The sequence below is a fragment of the Drosophila simulans genome, chromosome 2L (assembly GCF_016746395.2).
Source record: "Drosophila simulans strain w501 chromosome 2L, Prin_Dsim_3.1, whole genome shotgun sequence".
Taxonomy (NCBI): Eukaryota; Metazoa; Arthropoda; class Insecta; order Diptera; family Drosophilidae; genus Drosophila; species Drosophila simulans.
Genome location: NC_052520.2, coordinates 22,075,269 through 22,095,179, shown reverse-complemented (window position 1 = coordinate 22,095,179; position 19,911 = coordinate 22,075,269). Strand labels below are relative to the sequence as shown.

General features: G+C 36.6%; 3 protein-coding genes and 1 long non-coding RNA gene across 5 annotated transcripts; 1 reads left to right on the top strand and 3 right to left on the bottom strand.

Annotated features, from left to right (window-relative positions):
* Positions 1 to 762: 762 nt before the first annotated feature.
* LOC6733129 (RNA polymerase I-specific transcription initiation factor RRN3) lies at positions 763 to 7,480 on the bottom strand. The gene is made up of 6 exons (XM_016177955.3): positions 7,042 to 7,480; positions 6,503 to 6,984; positions 4,947 to 5,438; positions 4,711 to 4,886; positions 1,119 to 1,368; positions 763 to 1,061 (listed from the first exon to the last, which is right to left on the bottom strand). Exons 1-6 carry the CDS (start codon positions 7,255 to 7,257, stop codon positions 830 to 832), a joined length of 1,848 nt encoding a protein of 615 aa, XP_016025845.1. The 5' UTR covers positions 7,258 to 7,480; the 3' UTR covers positions 763 to 829.
* A 2,234-nt stretch (positions 7,481 to 9,714) lies between these two features.
* Positions 9,715 to 10,503, top strand: LOC6733130 (60S ribosomal protein L21). The gene is made up of 2 exons (XM_016180530.3): positions 9,715 to 9,863; positions 9,923 to 10,503. The coding sequence occupies exon 2, from the start codon at positions 9,939 to 9,941 to the stop codon at positions 10,416 to 10,418; it is 480 nt and encodes a 159-aa protein (XP_016025844.1). The 5' UTR covers positions 9,715 to 9,863; positions 9,923 to 9,938; the 3' UTR covers positions 10,419 to 10,503.
* Positions 10,423 to 11,474, bottom strand: LOC123327060. The gene is made up of 2 exons (XR_006541518.1): positions 11,197 to 11,474; positions 10,423 to 11,048 (listed from the first exon to the last, which is right to left on the bottom strand). It is a non-coding gene; the product is annotated as an uncharacterized LOC123327060 (long non-coding RNA).
* Positions 11,475 to 16,605: 5,131 nt separating this feature from the next.
* On the bottom strand, positions 16,606 to 17,728 carry LOC6733131 (iron-sulfur protein NUBPL). Of its 2 annotated transcripts, none has more exons than XM_016177954.3 (2): positions 17,496 to 17,728; positions 16,606 to 17,453 (listed from the first exon to the last, which is right to left on the bottom strand). In XM_016177954.3, exons 1-2 carry the CDS (start codon positions 17,665 to 17,667, stop codon positions 16,732 to 16,734), a joined length of 894 nt encoding a protein of 297 aa, XP_016025843.1. In that variant the 5' UTR covers positions 17,668 to 17,728; the 3' UTR covers positions 16,606 to 16,731. The 2 variants fall into 2 exon arrangements, with proteins under 2 accessions (XP_016025843.1, XP_002080208.1); XM_002080172.4 differs by having other exon boundaries at positions 16,606 to 17,441; positions 17,496 to 17,724.
* Between the last annotated feature and the right edge of the window lie 2,183 nt (positions 17,729 to 19,911).

Genomic DNA, 19,911 nt, shown 5'->3' with positions numbered 1-19,911 from the left:
AAGGAACTACCGTGGCAAGGACATTGCTATACTGTCTGATAGTTAAGCAGCCATAAAGGCGCTCAGCAAAGCTAAGATAACATCTAAACTAGTAAATGAATTGGTGACAGCCCTAGACAAACAAGGAGCTGGTCCCGGGTGGGACCCGGGACACAACAACATCCCGGGAAATGAGCTAGCGGACAACGTAGCCAGGAAAGGGGCAGAGAACCCTTTAATTGGGCCCGAACCATTCTGTGGTGTTGGTCACCACAGAGTACTGGGCTTACTTAAGTCAATAGAGGAAGAAAATCGTCTGTGCTTCTTGGAACACCTACCAGAACTTAGGCAGTGTAAGATTCTCCTTCGTGAATATAACCATAAAAGATTCAAGACCTTAATAACTCACGGGAAAAACACCGTGCGCATTTTTACCGGCCTTCTTACGGGGCACTGCCGACTTCGCAGTCATTTGCATAAGATTGGCATAGCAGACAGTGAACTCTGTCTGACTTCATGTGACTTCATGGCGCTTTCCATCGGGAGGAACAGACTCCTGGGCATGTATATAGTCCCACGAGAAACAATTGCAGCCCTGAACCCCAATAAAATTCTGGCATTTATACAGTGCATTGGACTTCAGGGAGATCTTTGAGTCATGAAGGGGTAGTACAATAGATCAGAATGGGTCGCAGTACACATAGAAACCCACTTAATAATAATAATAAATATGGCTGTTACATTGAAGAACAAAATGTTGACATCCCAAACAAAACATAACTGTAACCCAGAGTAAAAACTTTATTGCATTTATGATTTCTTTTTTATAAGTAATTTCCACCAAGTATGATTATTCGTAAAATCCCGACGAAGAACCGAAATGAAATTGTTTGTCAAATTCCTGACTTTTAGACAAATCGAAATTCTTTGGACGTTTGTCGGCTATAAGGAATTCGTCTTCCTCTAGCATTTCAGAGTCACCACGTTTTCTAGAATGCCCGTATTTGTTAGACCCATAGACATACTCATCCGTGTCATTGCTCTGGTAAGCCATATAATTGGAATCAATATACTTTTTTGATCTTGAAATGCAAAAAAAATATTATTTTAATACAGAGATTTGTAAAGGTTATACTCACAACTTAAGTACATAAGGATCGAAGGGAAAAAACGATTCAAGCGTCTCATCGGGCATGCATTTTTCATGACCGTAAACTGTAGCCAGTTTACGGCGAGCGTTGCGCTCCAAAACAGTATGACAATAGGCTAGCTGGTAAGTTCTTGTAACACCAGCAAATGCTGTGGCCACTGGGGCTAAACAATACCGCAGGGGATTTAAATGACACATAGCAAGGCGCGATAGTTGGAGGGATTGGAGGAAGAGCAAATCTGTAACAGAAATAAACAATACAAAAACATTTATTGTAGTGGAGAAAAAACCATATTTATGGATTTGTTTGATTATGTAATGTCAAAATTGTACTCAGGAGTAAGAATAATAGGCAAAAGGAACTTGGCCACAACGATTTTTAAAACTGCGGCCATGAGTGACATCTAATCTTTGATTCAAGTATTTTGTAATTTATCCCATAAATTTTGTTATTGTTTATTTATTTAGCAGCGATGAATCCATGCAATGCAGTAACAGTAACATAACAGCGCAATTTACAGATAAATGATAAAACCAAACCTTGCACTAAGCATGTGTACTCGACACCGAAGATAAAAAAAAAACGTAATGATCAAACCGAAGCGAGATATTAATATACTCTACTTTCGATCGTACTGGTTGCAGATCTCTAGTTCAGACTAGCATATTTATACCCGTTACTCGTAGAGTAAAAGGGTATACTAGATTCGTTGAAAAGTAACAGGCAGAATAAAGCATTTCCGACTATGTAAAGTAGATATATTCTTGATCAGGATCAATAGCCGAATCGATCTAGCCTTGTCCCTCTGCCCCTTATAAACGTCGAGATCACAGGAACTATAAAAGTTAGAAGGTTGGGAGATTCAGCGTACAGATTCTAGAGCGTTAGCGCGGCTGTTACGATGTTTAGAATAACTTAAATGGGCTTTTATGTGCCTCAGCTGTCCAGAGTTATTTATATGCAAGGCTTCCAGTGCTACGAGTGAAATGGACCTTAGGTCTTTTTTCACAAGAGGCACTCAGCGAGGATACAGAAGAGTACGAGGACCTGGCGTGTTTAAAAGGGACTTTTCAGTCTTTAGAAGTTATCTTGTGAGGAACGCTAACGTTTTTTTTCGAGCTAACTCAAGAGGTGGCTCCAGGCTCTATCGAATTTTTGTGAGCGAGAGAGCGGAGAGCTCTACAGCCAGCAGCTCTCTTTTACGCATGCATTGAAAATTTGAAAAAATATACCCTTTAATTTAGAAGTTTTAGACTTTAAATCTACATTATTTTTTAGCATGGACATGCTCAAAGAGGACGCACCGTGAACTAACGGTACAACTGTTGGACCTTGTACCCAAGCGGGCCTAGCGCAAAAGGGAAATAACGGGATCTCTGCAGCCTATAAAGGGACGGCGCAAGAGCACCTCGAGGCAGTCAGCCACAACACGCGAGGAGCCGTACGTACGCAAGGATAGACGAGGAGAGTACCGGCGAGAGTCGCGCGGTCAGGACGCGGCCGCGCAGTCGGGCAGTCGGAACGGACCCTAGACAGGCCGAGCGTTGCCTCAACCAGTGCAAAATACACCCTGTCCCATAACAGCCGAATCCTAATCCCGTTCGGGTCCTCAACGAACACAAAGGAAGCAGATCTTTGTTCTTCTAAAATGGTAACTAGATCCCATAAACTTCCTAACTTACCATCAATAATCCTCAAACCCCGTGCAAATCCTCCCCATCAATACATCTAAATGCATGGTCGCATCGCTGAAATCAGCCAATAAAAATCGCAATAAGAAATATAAAACAAACAAAAACATTCCATTCCATTCCTAATTTTACCAATTCATTGGCCCCATTAAACTATTTTAATGCTAAATATAATTCAATGGAACATTAAATGATATAGGAACAATTACTCCCAATTCCAAATACTAATTAAGAAGTTTAGACCACACATAATAGCCCTTTAGGAAACCAACATATCCCACACATTTTTCCTCCCTATCCCCATAAACATTAAAATGAAATGCAGCTTCTGTACGAATTCATTCCGTGGCACAGCTTTTGAAATGAGCAAATCTATCTCCCACACACAACATCAATTTCGATCAATTCAAAAATTAACTTTACCTTAATATCTTCCTACATCTTACATAACCATTAATTCCACATTACCAACCACCAAACCGTACTTTCCTGAAATCATTTAAAGCCAAATTTATATATTTCTCAGATTATATCCTCATTTACGACCCACTACTCACAACACGTTCTCGCATATAGATCTTTCGCTTGTCTCTGCCGAATTAACCCCTAAAACTAAATGGGAAGAGATCGACCATCTTAATTGGTAGACCACTTTCCAATCCTTATTCAATGTTCCCTAACTCTTCCCCACCAACCTTCATTGCCAAATCCTCTTTCAACCTTAAGAAAACAAACTGGCAATAAGATATCACACTTCAACTCAAATTCCCAAATCACAGTAAGTCAACAAAGAAGCTGCAGCCATTAAAAAAAATACAAGGCTATTAATACAAGATGGAACCGGGAACTTTCTTTACTAAAAAAATAAAAATAAAACAATAAATGGAAAATCCTTAAAAGAAGCATAAACAAAAAAAAAATTTTAATGTTTAAAAAGGCCAACGCGAAGTATCGAAGAGCAATTAAAGAAGCTAAGAGAACGACTATCCACAAATTCACCTCCCAAATCGGACTCCACGAGAGGGTGGGCAAACGTCTATTAAACGTCTATGCGGCCATTATCCCGGCAAGCATATACACGCCACACACAACCCTCATACGCAAACAACTACCACTACCTCTTGGAAAATAGCAATATCTTTTTTGGTAACCTATAGTTATAGTAATTTCCTCAGCATCTTCAGAACAAAGAAGCTGATCTTAAACACTTCATCAAACTACACGCCCTCCCAGCAGTCTGACAAATAAAAAATGACGTCTCTTTCATAGAACTTATATTCGCCCTCAATTCACTATTCTAGAACCTCACCCATATTCTGGAACCCATGCCTGGCTAAAGTTCTAGATAAAACTAGTTAAAAACCAGTTATCAAGAAGATGCCTCTCTCTAAAGCGCATCCTCTCTATAATATCATTGGACTTTTCCAAAGCATTCGACAAAAGTATACACTCCCTTATCCACCAACTCCTAGAATGGAAATGAGGTCCCCGTATCATTAATTACGTTTTAAATTTCATGACAAACAGAAAGATCATAGTTAAAAACACAACCAATTTATCTAACAGCTTTCCTCTCAAATACGGAATCCCGCCAAGTTCACTAATCTGTCATAATATTTCTAATCGCCTATAATTCTCGTAAAGCTACTCTACTCTACTCTCTTCTCTAAAGACGAGTAAGACCGCAATTCTTTATTTAGTTAATTTAATAAAGGGATGGTGCCTCGCTCACAATTTTTAAATTTTGAATAGAAAAGGACTAAAAAAAAACCATTAAAGTTCCATCTGCAATTATTTATTTTGACTTTGAAAATTTCAAGTGCAAATAGGACATTCATTGAGTGCTTAAGGTAAGTAGAGGTAAAATACGAAAAAATGTTTAAGCTTACCTTTTGAACTGGCCGTCAAATCTCTTGCGCGAAATGCTATTAAATAAAACACAGCTTGGCAAACAGAATAGAAAACCAAATTGGCTTTCAGAGAGCAGTTCTGCTTATATGCATCCGAGTCATCTATGTATGCATGAGCCCACTTTGTCAACTCTTTTAGGTAGAAAATAACAGTGCTAAAAAATGTAAATTTTACTTTAGTAGTCCTGTCTAGCGATTATTTTACACTTCCTTACCTAAGTGGCAAAAATCTTGCGCGAGATAAAAAGCTAGCCATGTATCCCACCGCAGCATGACGAATTACGGCGGATACATTCGGATTTTGGACTTTCGTCCATAAGGAATCAAGAAAAGCTTCGGAATATACCGACCGCAGACTAGTTGCATAAAATAGGATGAATTGCACATGATGCGTGTTGTGGCTGGGCAATAACACTTCGTCGAACAAATAAAGTAACATCTTAAACAACCGGTTGGCAGTCCTTCGTTGTTGTTCGCTACTATTTTCATTAAGGCGACATTTGCCATCAAAAAACTTATATAGCAAGAAAAGGCATACATCCAAGGTTTTGCCAACAGGATGACTCACAGATTTTTCAGATTTGGATACATTTTCGGCGAATACATCGTCGATTTCAAACAAAGTGTCCGCTTCCACTTTTTCTTCCTCATCATTCATTTCTAATTCAATTTCATCTTTTGGAGCATTAACGTCTAATAATAAAATCCTGAAATACACAAAAGAAGTTCGCACATATTATTCTATCAGAGATGACCATAGCATTTTTAAATAAAAAAACCGAGAAAAGCCTTTCCTTTGCTATTTAAACTTTTCTGGTTCCTTTTTTGTTGTTAAAATATGCATTCATCGAAGTTATTCACAAAAAAAAATTTGAAATTTAGTGAATAAGCTAGGATTTTCTAGAGTCGATGTTTAACATCTCATAAGAAATTAAATTCGTTCGACGGTTCGACATGAATACAATCATTATTGAGTCAAGTCTATAATAAGTTTACATTCTGATCCATCAAAGCGCACAAAAAAAGTTATCATAATAACTTTTGTGATGAAAAACGCAAAAACATACGTATTATCTCTATTATATATCTTGATAAGTATATATTTCCAACCGTGTCTACTGCGTAACTACGTAATTTGTACCATTTTTCTATATATAGAAATCCACAAGACCCTAAAATAAAGTTTTCTATCAAATTTACAAGCATCCAACAACATTTCATTGCAATTTCCCCAAAATCTTATTTAGAGAATATATTTTGAACAGAGATCGGATTTTAACTAATGAGGTGTCATCAATATTTCTTCTAAAGTTCTACATTTTTGCACTTCCTCCGCTTTATCCTTTTAGCTATATAAGTTGTATAAGTTGTCGTATGCATTTTTTGGCATATTGCCCGTTGTAGTCTGGCATCAACAGCAGATTATCAATGCTTCTTGTATAGTTAATAATAGATATCAAACATTCACGAATCAGATACAAAAAACACATTATGTGAAGTAATTGAAAGATATGTTTGTGCACTCAAATTCACCGTGAGTGTTTTGGAAGCTCACATAGATATAAAAGAAAGAAATTCGAATACATCATTTTTTTTTTTCGTAATTGAGGTCTTTGATAAATTCCCGGAAATTAAAATCCGTGCAAATTTTTGGAAGCGGAAATTGGAAGAGTTCCCCAACCATTTTGACATAAAAACAACAAGAACTGAGTATTGGTAAAGTATAAATTAGTGAGCGTTATATAAATAAATATATTAGTAGAGTACTTACTTTTGCAATACTAGTTGAAAAACAAGTTCTTCGAAAATTGGCTTGTACTCTAATAACCAAAGCACGTTATACAGATACCCTGCCGTCACATGGTACGGCTTTTTGAAATAGGGGAATTTGGCGGATATGGCATCTATAATAATATCGAATGCCATTGGCACGGCAGTTAAGATACGATCCAGTACTTTATGGATGGGTTTTAACTCATTTCGCGCGTGCTCCGAAGGGCATCCGTGGACCCAATCGGATTCATCCATATCTCCAGGAATCCAGTGGACAATTAGTTTAGACACTCCAATCGGTAAATATCTATTGTGGGTCACCATTAGTTCGATACAAAATTCAGTATAAGCTTCGATTATCTCTGAACTTCTTTTCTTCCAGTTAAGGGACAGTAACGCCTCGACAACGGTTACAAATTCTGGGGTCAAATTATGAACAATTCGTTTAGCATCTTTTATGATTATCACAACCTCATCGTCCTTTAAAATAGAAATCGAACGTAAACAATAATCAACAATTATGTAAATTTCACTTACGCTCAGTTCTGCTTCCCGGAGGAAGTATGTGAACTCCTTGACCAGATGGAAATTTCGTTCTTCTAGGGCAACGCGCACTGATTCTGCGAGCCCCTTCTCTTTGGGTGTGGAAAATCGAACTTTGTTGATGGCCACGGCATTTGCCTGATTTCGTTTTACGCCAGAAAACGTCTTTAAAATGGAAGTCACATCCGTCTTATTCGTGTAGAAGGACATATTAAATTAATAATAGCTTTATTCCTTATTGGACTTAATATTCGAAAGGATAATCCACATTGACGTTAAATGCGTAAAAAAAGGTTCTTAATAATGAATTTTTTTCCAAAGAGAATTTCATTTTTATTATTAAAAAACAAATCCGTATGAATTTTACTTGAAAATATACACGTTGTTTTGCGTTTCAATAATCAGTGTGGCCAAGGAATTTCGATAAATTCTTCCGAACGCCATCAGTAAATGCACTTTCTTTACTTTTGCTTTTTAATGTAAAACATTGTAAATGAAAATACTCGTTTTACTTAACTAATATACTTGCCCTTCAATTCTGTTTTCCAAGCAGAAGTTAAAAAATAGTTTTAAATAATCTTAAATTTAATATGCATACGATTTTAACATTTTCATCATTTTGACACATAGTTATTTCTATTAAGGAGGGATTAAGAGAGACATTAATATTGTTGCTTGTTTTGTATTAAAAAGCGTTCTGTCCTTGATGGTGGAACAATATTTTGCCTCCCCGTTTAATCATTTTAAGTTGTTAACGATACAGTACATACAGTACGATACAGTATATATAGTGATTTTACATTTTCCGAAACATCGATTCGGATTATTTGCACTATTCGAAGAACCAGAAGAAGTGCTAGAATACATTTCTTGATTGGTGGCGAAAGCGAGGCAAAGCGATGGAAAGCTTCGTCGGCCATGTAGTGATAAAATGAAGATGATCAAAGTCAGATACAAAATGTACAATATTATAAGATATATTTAATATGCAACGGTTGAGACCAATCTCACTGATTTTTAATTTTCATTTGTGACCAGTTATACCAGTTTAAGAATATGCATATAATAAGAAATCTAATTGATTTCAGGTTGTAATTTTATTGTTTGTTTGCGGATGCGGATGTCGCCGATATAGATACATAGATTTCATATTAAAGTATAACCAAAGACACTAGAATAACAAGATGCGTAACGGCCATACATTCGTTTGGCACTATGCAGCCACTTTTTTGGTGAAGGCCAAATTTGTTCTCTTTGGGCTCGCTTACGCTGGGAGCGTAAGAAATCTAAAAATAGAATTTGCTTGCTTGTTAAGGCAATGCAAAACATCAATTTTTCACATGGTGCCAAATGTAAAAAAATTATATAGATTTAAAGTCAACGAACTTCTAAGGTGAAGGGCATATTTTGTCAAATTTACAATGCATGAGCATACGTGTGCACACGGCCAAAAAAACGCGTGCCAAAAATTTGTATGGCGTTACGCATCTTGTTATTCTAGTGTCTTTTGTATAACGTTATGGTTAGATGTGAACAGTGTGGGATGTATATGCTGTTAAATATTTTAAGAGAGGCTTTTACATAATTAGTTATTCGGCATGTATATTACGATTTCGAATTTCGAATTCGTAAGAAATTTTCGATTTGTAAAACGGACGAAATGTCAGGCCGAACTGAAAAGTAAATGCATTTTTTCATATCAATTCAGATTATAAATGAGGAATAAAGTTACTCAGTGGTCTATTGATCTTTATTCCTCATCATAGCAAGAACATTCTGCCACTTAGTTATATTATAATCAAAGAATTTCTGACCCCACCTCAGATTTGACAAGATTTTACGTCGCAAAACTTTTCGGCTATGCAGCCACACTGTTGGTGAAACGAAACGGGCAGGTAAATAAATGCTTATAAAATGAAGAAAATGAATTTATTAATTAATTAAAAGTATTGGTTGTAAATAAAGCTAATTAATTTAATTAGTTAATTGGCTAAAGTGCAGCAAAAAAAATAATTGCGAACATTGTAATTAAAACTATGAATTATGCGGCAGCTGTATTGTCTGGAAAAAGCTGAAACAGCTGTTTACCGCTTAATGCATACAGAGAAATATTCCAATAGTAAAACAATAGAAAAAAATTTAGAAAACCAGAGCACCTAAAAACGAAATCAAAAGATTTTGGCCAAATCGAGTTCGATAAAAATTACGATTACCAGATTGTTCTTAAAAGGAAGCAAATTAATACTGATTAAATCCCACGATAGTAAACACTTAAGCAAAACGGTTCTCTTATTTCGCCCCACTTGCAAAAAGCCCGCAGCACTGCGAAAACAACTAACAAAACAACAACAACAACAACTAACTGAAAAAAGTACTATATTTGCCAGGACTATATCTTTCTTAAGGTTATATTTATCTTCAAAATTGTATCAATAAATTCGCTCAAATCAGCAAATTAATCCCGAGCGCATATTAAGGTCTACGAATCGGACACAGCTGCTCTTAGCGATTATTAGTATCTAGATTAGTATCTATAATGTATAATGTTTTTATATTATATAAAAATTTAACTAAATCGTTATTAATTTTAAATTTTCAGACTTGGGATTGGGGCTTAGCAAAGAAAATCCTATTGTTTAAAACATTCATAAAATTTTGCTACTCATTAAAGATTGAGCTTCATGTGTAATTTAGTGTGGACGGTACGTTATATTTATTTTCTAAACTCTTAATTGCTATGAGTGGCAACGCTATTCAAGTAGCCATCTTTCTTTCTTTTCCCAACTATACGACCGCGTGGACGTCAGTTCGAAGAGGTTTGGTCAATATTTCTTAATTATGAATTGAAAAAATCTAATAAGACTCTTTATTACAGGGGATTATAAATCAAAATGACTAACTCAAAGGGCTATCGTCGCGGCACGCGGGACATGTTTTCCCGTCCCTTCCGAAAGCATGGAGTTATTCCGTTGTCCACATACATGCGGGTTTTCAAGATCGGCGACATCGTTGATATTAAGGGGCATGGTGCCGTACAGAAGGGCTTGCCCTATAAGGCATATCATGGCAAAACCGGGCGCATATTCAATGTGACTCAGCACGCCGTTGGTGTAATAGTAAACAAACGCGTAAGAGGTAAAATCCTTGCTAAGCGTGTCAATGTGCGCATTGAGCACATCCACCACTCCAAGTGCCGCGAAGACTTTTTGCGCCGCGTGAAGGAAAATGAGCGATTGCTGAAGGAGGCGAAGGAAAAGGGACAATGGGTCAGTCTGAAGCGCCAGCCGGAACAGCCGAAGAAGGCGCACTTTGTTAAGAAACTTGAGGAACCGATTGCTCTGGCCCCGATTCCATACGAATTCATTGCCTAAAGGGATTTTATTGTTTGGAAATTGTACGGAATGAAATAATATTTGATATAATTTCAGTAAACAAAAAAAATGTGCCCAACATAAACAGACTTTGTAATTTTCATTTTGCAATAAGGTCGGTATTCAACTAAAGTTTTGATTAGCGAGAACTCGGAAATCGAGCCGATTACGTCTCCTTAGTATTGAAAGGTTTTTATGTTCAAAGTCATTTGACCACCATTTTAAGTAAAACGTCCTCAAATTGTTGATACTAAAGGTACAATTAAAGCTTATACTCTTTATTTATAAACATTTATTCACTCAAACTACCGTAGGTCACAGCTTGTTTCGCGCAGTTGGGAAATTGCTGCTAGACTAAGAAAGATAAAAGCAAATCCGTCTTTAAGGCTGTCAAATTTTTGATTACATGTCTGCGGACTGCTGGCGTAATTTCTAAATACGTGAGGGCATTTCCAGACGAGCCAAGTCTTGACAAGTGCCGCTGTGTGTTTCGGCTTTTCTACATTTTGGATCAGGCTCTTCTTTCAGTGTCACATACATACGCCAACCATATCGAGATCTCCGTCACGCTCTCCCATGGGTTTCAAGTGCTTGTTTTGAAGCTCTGTAGTTGGTCGACATCCATCAAAACTAAAAATGTTTAATTTGCGTGCGTTAGCAAAAATAACGTCGTCTCAAATAGAAATTTGATGATCAGGTATTTCATTAGTTTATGAAAGAATCTTTTCGTAAAACTCCAGCTTTAAAATTTATAGCATGTAATACAATTAATTCTCACTGTTTCTGGACTATTTTCGTCCTCGATCCTGATGCTAATTCTGGAGCCAATAGCTTTCGGTTTTCTAAGCCGTCGTTGATGTACAGATACGGTCCAAACGGGCCGTTGATAATATATTGCAACTGGGTTGGGCTTCCAAATACCATTTCTGCAATAACCCGCATAGTTTTAAGGTCATTTCATGGCATTTCGTTGGTTTCTCGGAATCTTTATATTGAAGTGTAATCAAGCTCTGAAAGTCATAGTATTTATGTATTCCAAACATTTTGGAACTAAATGGACAATTTATTAAATATAAATATACTCCACACAAATGTATGCGACATGGAAATAAGCTCATTTTTTTTGGTTTTTATAAACGTTACTCGGAGAGCAAAAGGGTTTCTTGAGTCGTTAAAAAGTATGTAACAGGTACAAAGAAACGTTTCCGACCATATTAAGTATATAAATTCTTGATCTATTCGATCTCAGCAACCATAAAAGCTAGAAGGTTGAGCCATATTACCAGGCCCACTGTAACGCCTATAAACCACCCAAAACTGCCACGCCCTCACTTTCGAAAACTGTTTTAATATTTTTTCATATTTTTTATTAGATTTCTAAATTTCAATCGATTAGACAAAAAACCTGGACCCCAACACACCGCCCAAAGCCTGTCACGTTCATACCAATAAAAACATATTGATATTTTTTCATATTATTATTATGCTTGTAAGTTTCTTTCGATTTAATAAAATACTTTTTGTCTGTTTGTAATTGTTGCCAATAAGTTTATCTAGGTTCTGCTTTATCATGATCAGGTCATCGTGATCTAAAGTATTCGCGTTGTACTTATAACCTGACCCTAACCCATTTAAGGACATCGATTTTCGGCTTTTAGGAAATGATGTAATTGTTTGGGATAGAAGGGAACATCTCATGGTGGAGGATGGCGTCAATTGACTACCTTAAGGCTATTTATGGTATGTTCATGTAAAATTTCTTAAGCGGTTTGGACTTGGTTAAGGTATAATTAACGTGGGCGTGTGAGTCCATCCATTCAAACACAACTCGGCCGTCCTGACCACCATATCCCCTGAACATGGTTTACATTGCTTGTTTGTAGTTGTATAATGGTTTTTTTTCTGATGCTTTCATACTATATCTATTTGATTGATTTTTATTATCAGTGTTCGTTTTTATGTGTTCGTTTTTATTTCTTGTTGCCTATCCAATGTTTAATATTGTTAATGTTCCAGCCATCTTGGTACGGGTTACGGGATACCTGAAAACCTTCTACGCCCTTTAACGAGAATCTGTCGTATCTTTATACTTTTGAAATCACGTATGGACCTTTGCATTTTGGAATCAATTTTCCAAAGATCTCTATCTTCTTCAGTATTATCTAACGCCTTTAGCTTTTCTTTTAATTCGTCTACTATTTGTCCTCTTTGCTCTAATCCAAACAGCACTTTGCTTGGAGTTTGCTTGATACTGCGGTGTTGTGTATTATTTAATACGTGCTCAACTTTATCTATTACTGTTTCCCAATATATACCATTCTCCGGTTCTACCAATTTCGCTATCATTGGATCCAGACTTCTGTTGACTCTTTCAACATGTCCGTTCGCATCTAGTCGCAACCTTTATATGGTTAACATCGAACTCTAACAAGAAATCCTCAAACTCTTCGGATGTAAAACAACTTCCCCTATCTGAAATTAAGCATTTAGGCATACAGCATACAGGAATGCTCTAAAATAGTCCTGCAGAGCTGTAATGACCTCCCTTGTATTAGTGGTCTTTGTAGCATATGAACGAACGAACTTGTACAACCGCCGATGACAATGACTTCGTTATCCCTTCTCAGATCTTCGAAAATGTTGTTTACGAACCTTTGAAACACCGCCGCCGCAGTTTTTAGGCCCATTGCATTCTGAGAAACTCAAATTGATTTTTTATAAACAAATACATGAAAATAACCATTTCTTAAATCAAGCTTCGAAAAGACTTTCTTGTTGACTAGATTGTCTAAGAGGTCATCAATAATCGGTATCGGATAATTGTCTTTAATTAACACCCTGTTTAGTTTCCTAAAGTCCTGTTTTGTTTTTGACAAAAACGATTGGTGAAGCATAATCTGATTCGCTAGGTTGTATAAATTCCTATTTTAAATATTCATCTAGCAATTTTTGTAATTTTTCTTTCTCTGAGTATGCGAGTCTTTTTGGGGCGCAGCTAAATGGTTTTAAAGTGTCTAAGTAAGTAATTGCTTTAAATAATTTCTTTTAATTGATAGTTTATGGCTTGGTTATCTTTTGCGCCGCATGTAATTCATTTTCCCCCACCCTTCGTAGTCGATGTTGAAGATTTCTCTAATGGTTTCATAACTGGACGAAACTGCAGCATACAATTTTTGATTAATTGCGAAATCCTTTGTTACACTAGAGTATCACTGTATCGATAATCGTTCTACTAACCGATTCACTGATCCACTAACTGTTTCACTCACTGTTTCGTTAACTTTTTCACTATCAATAGAACTGACTGTTTCACTCTTTGCTTTTCTATCTCATTCACTATTAAATGGTTTTACCGCAATCCGTCCCAAAGTACTGGATCCAGTTTCAATTGGCACGCTTCCATGAAATCTCGTCTGAGAACTACATTATGTCTCATAGACCCGTCTGGGATCACGTATAAATAAAAATAACATTTTATTCTTTCTTTTATAATATAACATACGATTTTTCCAAATATTGTCAGTTGGCTTTTATTCAGCCCATACAAGTTTTCAGAAACGGATTGTAAATTAATTTCCTCGGATATACTGCTCAACTGTCTATGAGGCAATCTGCAAATAATGGTTTTTTAAGAAAACATCGATAGTATCGATAGTTAAAAAAAAAAAAAAAAAATGGAACTATAATTTAACGTGAACCGAAGTCTATATACCCTTGCAGAATAAAAATATATATTACAGTAGCCCTTTAGAAAAATGCAGAAAGGCCTGCAAAGGAATTAAAATGCATTTTTTAAACAAAAACGTTTTATTTGCATCAATGCAAACTATTATTTAAATTAACAAAGTATTCAAAATATTTAGTAATAACAAAATAATTTTTTTTATATTCATAAGACAACAAGAGATCATTGTTACTGGTTTTTGTTCACAAAAAGTAGCATGTCTACTACTTTTGGTTTAAGCGATGCTCTGCGGTCAGATACAATCTGACCAGCTTTACTGAAGGTTCTTTCAGATTCTGTTGAACTAGCCGGAATGCACAGGTACTTTTTACAAAGGTTGGTTATTGGCTTCAGACTCTCACTGTTTGCCTGAAAAGGGAAAAAGTCATGAATATTTAATTTAAAAAGTAAAAATGATATTCTTACCATCCAATAAGCAGGGGATCCTTATCCTCCGACTCATTAGGTCTCTCAAAATACGTCCTCAAGTGCATTATTAAGTCTGCTCTGTTTGAGTGAACTTTATTTGAAATTTTCGTTTCTAAAAAAGTAAAGAAACTGTTCTTTTTTGTCTGGTGGTGTTGAAATATTAGGTGTGGAAGGAACTCGGGACAAACTTGAAAATATCTCCAACTCCAAAGCTTTCGCGGCTTGCTCTGAGTTCGATGTAAACAAAAAGTCATTTACTAAGTACGCGCTATTCCAACGCGTTGGAACTTCTTGTATAAGTCCATAGCGTGCTTCAGAAGTTTTTGCATTTTTTAGTTTCTCTGTTGCGATTGAACTCGATTTGAAAAACGATACGATTCTCTTACACTTTGCTAGTAAAGGCACTATAGAATCTATTTTCAGGAGATCTTGCTCTAATAGATTAATAGTATGCGAGACAACAGGTAAATGTTTCATTTTCACGCACGCTTATTTCATAGACGCGTCGTTGTCTGTTACAATCGTTACTACCTTATTTAAAAGGTTCCACTCATTCAAAACGGCGCTGAGTGAGTTCGCAATATTACTAGCGGTAAGTTGGTAAGTTGCATCTACAAGTTTTTGCGTCGACAAAACTGCTGATTTAAGTTCATAGCATTCGTTAATGAAGTGGCACGTTATAGTGAGATACGCCTCATTAGCACGCGAGGTCCAACAATCAGTAGTAATGGATATATTGTCAACGTAAGTTAAATCCTCCTGCAACTTCAATTTTAAACCTTCATATTTCTAGGAATGTTTTCCTAGGATGGGTTTTACTGGGCAGCTTGTACCTCGGGTTTTGCTTTCGAATCAAATCGCAGAATCCCCTGTCTTCAACAATAGAAAAGGGTTGGACATCCAGCGCGATCATACGCATTACTGCCTTGTACAGCTCCGTTTTTTTTGCTGACCCATTTTTATAAGTGAGGTCAGTTTTTAGGAACCGTTCCAAACTAGTGCAAGGAGCAACCTTTGCAGCCTCCAGATATTAGGGATCTGCACGTTTTAAGTGATCCTATTTTGCAGTCGTGTTATCCACAGTTGTTAAAGGGTCTGAAATCAAGAACATAGTGGTTACTAAATATAAATTTAAAAAACACGTTTAAATGCATATTTTTGGCTACATGCACATTTGTATATACATACACATATGCACATTGTATGCGAACGAGTCTGATTGAGTGTTTGCATTAAAAGTACTTACTTTTCAAGTATTTATCCATATCTAACCTCTTCCAACACCACCATTCTTCTCAAATAGTTATTTCTTTTCTATAATCTGAAAAAGAACACTATAATTTCCATTCCGTATAAAATTTACCAAACTTAAATGTCTCTCTCTCTGTATCAAAGTGTTAGTGACGCCAGTTCGGATTGTTGGATTGTTTTCGAAAAGCATCGATGGTTTGAAAAAACTTAAAACCATCGATAGTATCGATAGTGCCATCGATGGTTTTCCAGCTCTAGAACTAGTGGCTTCCACGCCAGCACATTTACCAGGGAAGGGATTCTGAAGACAATAATTCTTGGAGTGCCCAAAAACAAAACACCTCTTTTCTGCGGTTCTGTTATTTTCAGTACTTTGCCGACATTCGATCCTTATTTTTGGTTTACGAAAAACAAGTTTTGCCTTATCTTGTAGTTGATTGTCGTTTCGTCGTCTTCTTCAGAGATCGGTTCGTTTTGCCAATCCGCTTTTCTCGGGCAATATATTTTAATGACTTCAAGACCAAGGTCAAGGTCTTTTGTTTCTGCTTTCTAAGATAATTTTCTGTGGAATTTTCGTAACGTAAGCACACGGGGATGAGTGAAGTTCAGGTTGGCCGTGTCGTTTGCGATGGAGGAGATGGCATGCACTTAAGGATATACCAAAAGGCTTTGCAAAACATGATAGATGCAGAAATTCTGTCATAAGTATATTGAAGTTGTACATGAAGAATGTAGCTGTCACTTACTCTTAATCTTAGCTGTAAAGCATGTCATGGTTTTGGGTTTTTGTTGTTTAATGTAAATGCGGGAAACGAAACAACAGTTCCTTTCCCTAATAACTTTATTGGTTTTATCAGATCAGCATAACAAATGTAAGTAAAAAGAATTTTCGATATACACACATTTTTTTTAATGTGCACTGTTATTTTGATTTTGTTTACATCTTTGTTCGGTAAGTATTTGTGTAATCTCCTCAGCCAATTGGGTAAATAGATTAGAGTACTTGCTGTCTGGATATTTTATTACAACAGGCACTCCACTCTCGTTGCTATCCGCTATTTGTGAGTCTAACGGAAGAGAAATTAGCTTGCGGGGTAGAGAGCTTATACGGCTGTCTTTAAAAAATTCCAATCGTTGATTACAGTTCTGACAAATGGTGTACTTCATATTCTCTACTACCCCAAATATGGGAACATTTAGCTTTTCGTACATCCTTGCACCTTTCAAGGTCACCTGAACTGCTGCAGTATGAGGTGTTGTTACAAGGATAACCCCAGTGATGGGTGTATGCTGGGATAGTGAGAGATGCACATCTCCAGTGCCCGGTGGAGTATCTATAACCAGGACATCTAAAAGTCCCCAATCAGTACCTTTTAACAGTCGTTGTATTGCTGACATTACAAGAGGACCTCGCCAGATAACAGAGGCCTCTACAGGTGTCAGCATGCCCATAGACAAGCACTTTACATTGTAGTTTTGCGGCGGGATCATCAAATTTTTATCATTCACACCCGGCTCACCGTGGACATTCATTAAAAGTGGAATAGTTGGCCCGAAGATATCTCCGTCCAGCAATCCTACTCGTTTTCCCAGTCTTGCCAGGCTGCAGGCAAAATTAACTGTAAAAAGGACTACAATAACCGATGAATAGAAATATGTGAGTACACACACACCTGCCACGGTGCTTTTTCCTACACCACCCTTTCCAGAGGCAACGACTATAATATCTTGCACTCCAGTAATCGGTTGCTTTTTAGGCAATCCCCGCGCCATTAAAGTCACCTGGGACGGAGTTAATTTCGTTGCGAAGGAGCGCCATATCGTGTTGATCAATAGAGGCTCCATTGTTATAAAACGATGAATTTATTTTGTATCTTAAAAATAAAACTCATAGTGGAAACAGCAGCGACAGTCTTATAGACGATTCTCACACATTTCCATCATTTATATTTTTTGATGTCACTTTTCGATAGTTTTCGATAGATCAATGAATATTCTTAGGAATTTAGAACTTTTCTTTGGGCGACTGATTGAGCAGCTTAAAAAAACTGGGAAAGCGAGTATTTTTACTGGACGGTATATATTTGAATACATTATTCCCTATCTAATGAATGTCTATAGCGAGGAGCTTGTTTGCGATAGGAATACCACGTTACACCAAGTAATTTAAATAAATCGGTCAAATCTCAACAGTGGAACAACAGTAGTAACAGCAGTAAAAGAATACTCGTAAATCGGTTTATTCTGTAAAAAGTCTCTGCCTAGCGCTAACTTTGAAACTGTAAAATTTTTCGGCGAACCTTGTCAAGCTTGGATGAAGAACAATTTACGATTGTAGATCATTCATTTAAACTAATTTAATAAATATATTTAGCCACCTATATAATCCAAATATTTTTATTTATTAAAATTGTTTTATTGTGGCCCACTCGGATACAAAAAAAAAAAACATTTTTCTTGTATTTTTCGAACCTTAGTCTTATCATGGCAACAATGTTTTGTGGCATACTGGAATTGTAAATAATAACCTTAAGACTTCAAAACATTTTTCAAAAATTTGCGCGCTACATAATTTGTAATTACTAGTCAATGGTAAAAAATATTAGTCAAGGATTCGCTTGCATTTCTTACAATTTAAAATGTAAGAAAGGATACACTTATACCAAAGACACTAGAATTCTAGTGTCTTTGCTTATACACTTTTATATACAATATTCCATTAATTCTACACATGTATATGGTTATTATCAAAGACACTATAATAACAAGATGCGTACCGCCATACAATTTTGTGGCACACGAGTTTTTTGGCGTTGCTCTAGAGGTGGCTCCAGGCTCTCTCGAATTTATGTTCAAGGGCGAGAGAGCGGAGAGCTCAACAACGAACAGCTCTTTTCTACGCATACAATGACAGCAGACAACTGTATGTGTGCTCACGTATGCTCATGCATTGCAAATTTGACAAAATATGCCCTTCACCTTAGAAGTTCTTAGACTTTAAATGTATATGTCGGAGCACAATTATTATTATCCATTTCGCGCAGCGAGTTTCGAACGCACCGAAGATCTACACACAATTGATTTGTGTCACTCACTTCTTCTCCGTGCTATCCTTCGAACCACACTCGGCGACAGCGACCACACGCTGCCGCCGCGCGCTGTAACGGGAGATGCCAAAGCTGCAAAAATACAGCCGACCAATAGAAACGCAGTATGCAAGAATGATTTCCCCGAAATGATGAAATTACTGTACTTCTGGAATATTCTAACACACAATACAATATGATGACATACCAATGATTTCCCCGAACTGATAGAATTAATATTCCTGTGAAATATTCTAGCACATCCACCAGCTTACAAATGTATGCGCCGACACGGCCATCCTGACCTTTACACGTCCTCGTGAAATATTACCAAAATGATTCGTTCTCTATAATTTTATTGTAAAACTATTTTTACATCATTTTAAAAAAAATATGAGCCCATTGACAAATCAAATTTCCAAATTTAAATTTCCAATAAAAATTTCTTTTCTTTAACGTAATTCATTTTCTTCTTATTCATATGTAATGCGCAACACGCCATGATCAAGACATTTGCCTTGCACTTGTGCTTACATTAACATTATACTTAAAAATTTCATTATTAGCCCTTCAGGCATCCATACTGTCTCTTTCAACAGCTTCAATAATTTCGCTACTGTCTCTTTCAACAGTTTCAACAATTTCACTACTGTCTCTTTCAACAGTTTCAACAATTTCACTACTGTCTCTTTCAACAGCTTCAACAATTTCGCTACTGTCTCTTTCAACAGCTTCAACAATTTCACTACTGTCTCTTTCAACAGCTTCGTTACAATTTTCAAATTCTGCTTGTACTTGCCAATTTGGCATTTTCCTTATGTCATCGTGAGCATATTTATATTTTCTATTATTTGTCAGTGACCTGAGCATATACCTGTCTCCGTCTAACAATTCAGTTATTTGATAAGGCCCTCTGAACTTCGGGCTTAATTTTGTTTGATGCCTCTCCTCATTCTTTAACAATACAAAATCTCCGACTTGACATCTATCAACTTTAGCTTTG

What these genes read in the sequence shown, in the direction of transcription:
- LOC6733129 (XM_016177955.3), bottom strand. Translation starts at nt 7,257, where the DNA reads ATGTCCTTCTACACGAATAAGACGGATGTGACTTCCATTTTAAAGACG. An exon ending in TTTGACGGCCAGTTCAAAAG is followed by an intron (nt 1,369 to 4,710) that starts GTAAGCTTAAAC and finishes TTTCTGTTACAG; the next exon opens with ATTTGCTCTTCCTCCAATCC. An exon ending in GATCCTTATGTACTTAAGTT is followed by an intron (nt 1,062 to 1,118) that starts GTGAGTATAACC and finishes TTGCATTTCAAG; the next exon opens with ATCAAAAAAGTATATTGATT.
- LOC6733130 (XM_016180530.3), top strand. Translation starts at nt 9,939, where the DNA reads ATGACTAACTCAAAGGGCTATCGTCGCGGCACGCGGGACATGTTTTCC.
- LOC6733131 (XM_016177954.3), bottom strand. Translation starts at nt 17,667, where the DNA reads ATGGAGCCTCTATTGATCAACACGATATGGCGCTCCTTCGCAACGAAA. An exon ending in AGGAAAAAGCACCGTGGCAG is followed by an intron (nt 17,454 to 17,495) that starts GTGTGTGTGTAC and finishes CGGTTATTGTAG; the next exon opens with TCCTTTTTACAGTTAATTTT.